This window comes from Miscanthus floridulus, chromosome 3, assembly GCF_019320115.1.
Source record: "Miscanthus floridulus cultivar M001 chromosome 3, ASM1932011v1, whole genome shotgun sequence".
NCBI classification, from domain to species: Eukaryota; Viridiplantae; Streptophyta; class Magnoliopsida; order Poales; family Poaceae; genus Miscanthus; species Miscanthus floridulus.
Window position 1 is genome coordinate 92,554,548 of NC_089582.1, and position 6,992 is coordinate 92,561,539.

The 6,992-nt window shown below is 54.8% G+C and overlaps 1 protein-coding gene across 1 annotated transcript; it reads left to right on the forward strand.

Annotated features, from left to right (window-relative positions):
* The first annotated feature begins 2,720 nt into the window (after window positions 1-2,720).
* LOC136544049 (uncharacterized mitochondrial protein AtMg00810-like) lies at window positions 2,721-3,275 on the forward strand. The gene has a single exon (XM_066536330.1). The coding sequence runs from the start codon at window positions 2,721-2,723 to the stop codon at window positions 3,273-3,275; it is 555 nt and encodes a 184-aa protein (XP_066392427.1).
* Window positions 3,276-6,992: the final 3,717 nt, after the last annotated feature.

Sequence of the window (6,992 nt, forward strand, 5' to 3'; positions counted from 1 at the left end):
AGCTTCTTCGAAGAAGAAGAAGCAAGTCAACCCCAACGCCTATCGGCGCTGCGGGAAGATGGGCCATTGGTACGGGAGTGCCCAAATCACAAGCAGGAGAAGAAGGCTAAGGCTCATCTGTTGCAAGCTGATGATGAGGATGAGGCCACTATCCTGATGGCGACGTTTTGTGCACTTCACGACGTCGAGGCCAAGGAGAAGGAAGAGGCGACGACGGTGGAAGGACCTGAGAAGGCCCTGAAGACTGTCAACCTCGACGAACCACGCACCCAAGTCCACCTCGGACGTGTGGGTGTCGACTAGGAGCAGCGGTGGTATCTGGACTCTGGTGCCAGCAACCACATGACGGGCTCTAAGGCATCCTTCTCCGAGCTCTACGATGATGTTACCGGTACGATGAAGTTTGGTGACAGCTCAAGGGTGGCAATCCAAGGCCGTGGCACCATCATCTTCAGGTGCTAAAACAGGGAGCACCGCGTGCTAACGAATGTATATTACATCCCGTAGCTACGTTTTAGCATCATCAGTATTGGTTAGCTGGATGAGCACGGTAGCGAGGTATTGATCAAGGACAGAGTCCTTAGGATCAGGGACCAGGAGCAATGACTTCTCACCAAGGTGAAGAGGTCCTAGAACCGGTTATATCTGCTCGACCTAAAGGTTGAGCAGCCGATGTGCCTGGCGACAAGACACTCCGAGGAACCGTGGATGTGGCATGCATGGTTTGGACATCTCAGCTTCGACGTGCTTGGTTGGCTAGAGAAGATGGTCCGAGGGCTACCCACATCAAGCATAGAGGCGAGCTATGTGACAGCTGCCTGGCTAGGAAGCAGAGGAGGCTACCATTCCTAAAGGCGGCCAAGTATCATGCAAAGGATGCTCTCGAGCTCGTCCACGATGACCTCTGTGGGCCGATCATGCCTGCTACAAACGGTGGTTGGTGGTACTTCCTCCTGCTCATGGACGATTACAGTTGCTACATGTGGCTACAACTCTTGATGAGCAAGGATGAAGCGGCTGAGAATAGCAAGAAGCTCCATGTGCTGAGGACTGATCGCGATGGCAAATTCACTTTGGTGGAGTTCGCTGCGTACTGTGTGGATCAGGGTGTGGTGCGATACCATACCGCGCCGTACTCGTCACAACAGAATGGCGTGGTGGAGAGGTAGAACCAGACGGTGGTCAGCATGGCCCAATCCATGATGAAGGCCAAAGGCATGCCAACAAGGTTCTAGGGTGAGGCAGTGACCACAACATTGTTCATCCTCAATCGCTCTCCGACCAAAGCCCTGATGGGCAAGATGTCGTTCGAAGCTTGGTATGGGTGCAAGCCAAGCATGTCCTTTCTCCGGACATTCGGCTGCATCGGCCACGTTAGAAAGACAAAGCCAAACCTCACCAAGCTGTAGGACAGGAGCACACCCATGGTGTTCCTAGGCTACGCGGAGGGTACCAAGGCATATCGGTTCTACGACCCATGTGGAGACAAGGTGCTTGTCTCGCGCGACGTCGTGTTCGACGAGAAGGCGGCTTGGGACTGGAGCAGTCTAAGCATGGGGGAAGCTGGCGGCTTCACCAGCACCTTCGTCGTCGAGCACTTGGTCATCCACGGTGGTGGAGACGCTAGGGAAGAGGTGCCGAGCACTCCTGGGGTAGTGTTGAGCACTTTGGGAGGGATGGTGAGGACTTTGGGAGGAGTGCTGAGCACTCCTAGAGGGATGCTGAGCACGTCAGGAGTGGTGCCGGGAGGTTCTGCAGTGGTGGCGACCACTCCAGGATGGGTGTCAAGCACTCCCGTGGTGGAGCCAAGACATCTTGCAGTGGTGCCGACTACTCCAAGACTGTGGCTAGGCACTACTGCAGGAGTTATGATGAGAAGTCTAGAAGTAGTGCCGAGCACCGAACTCGAGGTGCCGAGCACTTCAGGTATTGTACCGAGCACTCTGGTGGAACAGGGAACTCCATCAATGCTGATCGAGTTCGCCTCACCTCCAAGTGATATCACTGAGTTCATGGACGCCTACCACGAAGGTGAGGAGGTACGATTCTATAGGCTAGATGACATCGTCGGCGGCACAGGACCCTCAGGACTAGCTGGTCGGTTGCTCAATGACGCAGAGTTGCTGCTTGTCAGTGGAGAGAAACCACCTACGTTCACGCTAGCCGAGTGGGATAGAAACTGGTGACGGGCGATGCTAGAGGAGATGAAGGCGATTGAGGAAAATGAGACATGGCAGCTCGTTGATCCACCTCTAGGATGCCGTCCGATCAGCCTGAAGTGGGTGTACAAGGTTAAGAGGGACGAGCTTGGCGTCGTTGTCAAGCACAAGGCGCGCCTCATCGCTCGAGGCTTTGTTCAGTGCGAGGGCATAGACTTCGAGGAGGTCTTTGCGCCAGTAGCGCACATGGAGTCGGTCTGTTTGCTACTAGCCTTGGCAGCAGCAAAGGACTGGTGCGTCCATCACTTGGACGTTAAATCGGCCTTTCTCAACGGCGAGCTAGAGGAGACGGTCTTCATCAGGCAACCTCTAGGTTTTGCCATCAAGGGAGAGGAGCATAGGGTGCTCCAACTACGTAAGGCCCTCTACAGGCTGCGGCAGGCCCCACGAGCATGGAGCGCCAAGCTTGATGCCATGCTGGGCGAGCTTGGGTTTCAGTGGTGCGCAACCGAGCACGCACTCTACACGCGGCGACAGGGGAAGGAGGAGCTCATCGTTGGCATGTATGTGGATGACTTGATCGTCACTAGCATGTGCACGGAGGACATCAACAGCTTCAAGCACGAGATGGCGGATCGTTTTCTAATAAGCAATCTCAACGCACTCTCATACTACCTCGGCATCGAGGTGAGACAGAGGAAGGAGGAACTCATGCTCAATCAGAGCGTGTATGCCTCCAAGCTTTTGGAGAGGAGCGGCATGGCTGAGTGCAAGCCATGTGTGACTCTAATGGAGGAGCGGCTGAAACTGACAAAGGCTAGCACCGCGGCGAAGGTGGATGCAACACTCTACCGGAGCATCATCGATGGTCTACGCTACCTAGTCTACATGAGGCCGGATATTGCGTTTGTTGTGGGCTATGTCAGTCGCTTCATGGAGGATCCTAGAGAGGATCACTGGGCTGCGGTGAAGCGGCTACTACGCTATGTCAAGGGGACGGTGGATCAAGGGATCGTCTTTCCTAAGATCGGCGGGAGTAGGCTGCAGCTCACTATGTTCAGTGATGCAGACATGGCAGGGGACATCGATGGACACCAGGGGGTACTCTCCGTCTGACCAGCATCGGTGCCTCCGAATTCCGACGATGCGTTGATGGCACCCTCCTCAAGCTAAGCTGGTGGCCGGGCGTCTACCGCCTACGGCCAATCGCCCCTCGACACACCCAAGAAGTACACTACTCGTTCCTATGATTGGATCTTTCCATAAGTGCATCAGTTCACTGCACAGCAACGGTAAAGGATAAAAAGCATCAGGAACAAAACAATTGGGATGTTTACCTGAGGAAGCGGGATCGTACAGTTGAAGGTACTTGTCTGCTATGACACGCTGAATGAGGCATTTGGAGCGAACAGCTCTGTGGCCTGCTCTAGCACTTCATCCCTCGTCAGCCTCCCCCTGCTCTCCTCGTGTTGGTCTTTCGTACAAGCACCGGCAAGTAAATTTATAGTAATGCGCGTTAGGCTCAGATGGTGCGCTAAAGGACACAAGATTTATACTAGTTTGGGCTGAATGTCCCTACGTCCAGTTTGTTGCTGCTCGTGTTATTAGCACTGAAAATGGTTTGTAGTAGGGGGTACAAACGATCGAGAGAGGGACTGGTCTCAAGTCTCTGATGGAAGGGTTGAAAAGAGGCCAAGAGCTTGGTATCCGCTTGACTGTGTGTGTGAGTGTCTTGTGTTGTTCCATCAAAGATCGGTCCCTTTGGTGGAGGAAGCGCATCCCCTTTTATAGATGAAGGGGCTGGCTTTACAAGGGTGAGGGCTTAAGGATGTGTATTCCACCTAGTCTTGTGGCTCACGTTTACCCAGCCTGGTTCTTCATTCTGATGAGTGCGAAGGAAGATAAGCACCTACAATACTGTCGATGCCTCTGTAGAATGTTAGGTTGGTTACAGAATGCTGCCCTACGCAGGGTATGGGTGGCAGTACAGTGGTTTTGACTTATGAGTCTCCCTCAGCCTTGCTCCGCACGCTCTCTTGTTCCTATGAGTCTTCGTTGGAGGGATGAGGGGTCGGGGTCCAAAGTTGCGCCGTGGCCAAGGTCTTCTGACTTGGTGGACCTGAGGGGTCGGGAAGCGGGCATAGCTCCCTTGGGTCCATAGCATGGTGACGGAATATCCGTCGTTCGTGGAGATAGCAAATCCTTTTCTGGAGCGTAGCGGTTGTCGTATATCTTTGTCGGGTTCCGTGTCCCAGAGCTGAAGGCGGCGCCTACAACTCTACAAGGCAAGGGGCACGCACCTGAAATACCTTTCAGGCTCTACGGCGCCCAGAAGGGTCTAAAGCACCTGTTCCGTCGTTCCCTGGTAGTACTTTTCCTATCAGGGCGTAGGGTATGGTCCTTGGAGCCATGGTTGACCTGAACGTCTTGTCTTGCCCTGTACCCATCACCATGAGGGAATGGGGAGAAGTTGTCAGGTAAGATGAAATCAGTCTTTAGATACCGAGCAGGGCGAGGCTCGTTCCTGGTCGTCGGGTGAAGCGGAGGCCAGTCCTTATCTCTTAGTCGAGACCGAGCTCGCCCCTCCGGGGTCGGGTGAGGCGGAGTCTATCCCTCAGCCCTCGAGCGAAACTGAGCCTGCCCCAAAGGCATCGGGCGAGACAGAGACTAGCCCTGAGCCTTCGGGCGAGGCAGAGCTATCTCAAAGGCGTCGGGCGAGGCGGAGTCTATCCCTCAGCCCTCGGGCGAGACCAAGCTTGCCCCAAAGGCATCGGGCGAGGCGGATCCAAACTCCTATCATTCGAGCAAGAGACGTTATGGCGTCTTTAACCATCCAGAAGTTTTTAATGCTCGGTGGTTATTGGTTCCACCTTTTGGGGTACCCCGGTATTAGGTCCCCAACAGTAGTCCCTGAGCCTCTAGGTGATTCGGATAGAACCGCCTAGAGGGTGTTTTTGATTTCGTCGGAGTTATTTTGCTAGAGGGTGCACGCAAGCGCACCCGATGGGTGTAGCCCCTGAGCCCCTGGGTGATTCGAGCAAGGTCGCCCAGGGGGTTGTAACGGACCCTTCGTGGGTAAGGCTGAAGGACTTAGTTTTTCGTCAACCAGATAGTTTTTTCGAGGGGGTCGTGGTATCCCGTTCGCGGGGATCTCATTTAGGGCTGACCTAATTTGGGCTTGTCCATGGACCGGGATCCCAGTAATACTTGCGCCCTTGATTTCGGATCATTCGTGGACCCATCCTCAGTTGGGCCGACCACCGAGCTTCTGGGCCCTAAGTGGGCCAAAATAGAAAAAATCTTTGTGACCTGCCTTCCCCAAGTGGGAAGAGAGTCCAGATTCGCTTGGGGAAGGCGAACCGTCCACCGTGATTTTCGGTGGGAAAGGATAGGGACTACGGGCGCGTGTCCCGTGACGCGACGCGGCGGTGCGCGTGGCAGGCCCGGAGATCGAGGCAGACGGTTGCCCTTCTCACGTCCGTCGCCCCTATAAAACCACGGGGTTCGCCCCCAAGGTTTCGTATTTCGCCCTCTTACCTTTATGTCTGAAACATCCGCCGCCAATCGTCCCAGCCTCCTACGCCCGCACCGCCACCGTCGATCGACTTGCATCCGTGTTGTAGCCGCCGTCAAGCTTGCGCCTGCCTTTCTCCCCAATTGCTTTAATGGAGTTGGGCAGATCTAGCATCACCTCATGGTGTTTGGAGGGCCTCATCTGCCGTGGCCTTCTCCGCTTGCTGTCTGTCATCTAGGAGTGGCTGCTACCTAGTGATGAGGGTGAGCCGGTGCCACCCGAAGGGTATGTCATTTCTTTCGCTATCTTCCATGAGCGGGGATTTGTGGTACCCGCGCATAGATTCCTTCGGGGGCTATTAGATTATTATGAGGTGGAGCTGCAGCATCTAACTCCCAATGAGGTTCAACATATGGCGGTGTTTGTTGCCCTGTGTGAGGGTTTCCTAGGGATCGATCCCCATTTTGATCTGTGGCAGTATTTCTTTACCGTTAGTTTGTCGAAGAGGAAGATTGGGGGGAAAGATGCGAACGCACCGATGGGATGTGCCAGCATTCATCTGCGCCATACCCGGTCGAGGGGTTACCCATACATGCGTCTGGCGACATCCAACAAGGGATGGCACTCGCAGTGGTTTTATGTCAGGGATGATGTGAGTGCCACCCTACCGAGGTACACTGGGCGCCTTATTGAAGAGGCTCCGGAGTCGTGGGACTGGGGCGTCCAGTTCAAAGACAAGAAACACCTCTCCGACCTTCTTTCCGCCCTCCAAGCCCTGAAGGATTGGGGCGTAAAGGGGACAGGGATTATCGGTGCCTATCATGCGAGGAGGGTGGCACCGCTAATGGCGCGCGTGCTTCCCCTGCATCGGATGATGCCCGGGATGTCGTTCGAGGGGACGGTGCTTGTTGACGAGGAGCTCCCTTTCTCGGAAGTGGCACAGCGCATTAAGGAGGTGATGGAGCCGACGAAGGATTCCAAAGGCAGCATCCTCAACATTGTGTATCCGATGCCCGGACATCCCCCAATGCGGCCAGAACCTAGGTTCTTCGAATTCGTAAGCCCTCTTCTCCCGTGCTCTTTCTTTTTCCTGAATCTCCATTTTTTGATACTTGCTTTTGCGATGTTGGGACCAGCCGAGGGGGCTAGTCTTCAAAGATAGTCCGGTTCCGCTACCAAAGGACAAGGCCGTGGCGGCGGCGAATCGACTCGCGGCTGAGCGGGACAAGAAAGCAAGGGAGCAGATAAAGAAGGCAAAACGACTGAAGCAGGAGGCATGGGACTAGGGGGAGGACATGAGCAGTGATGATGACAACGAC

Bases quoted from the DNA above. Each gene is read 5' to 3' on its own strand.
- LOC136544049 (XM_066536330.1), top strand. From the start codon at position 2,721: ATGTATGTGGATGACTTGATCGTCACTAGCATGTGCACGGAGGACATC.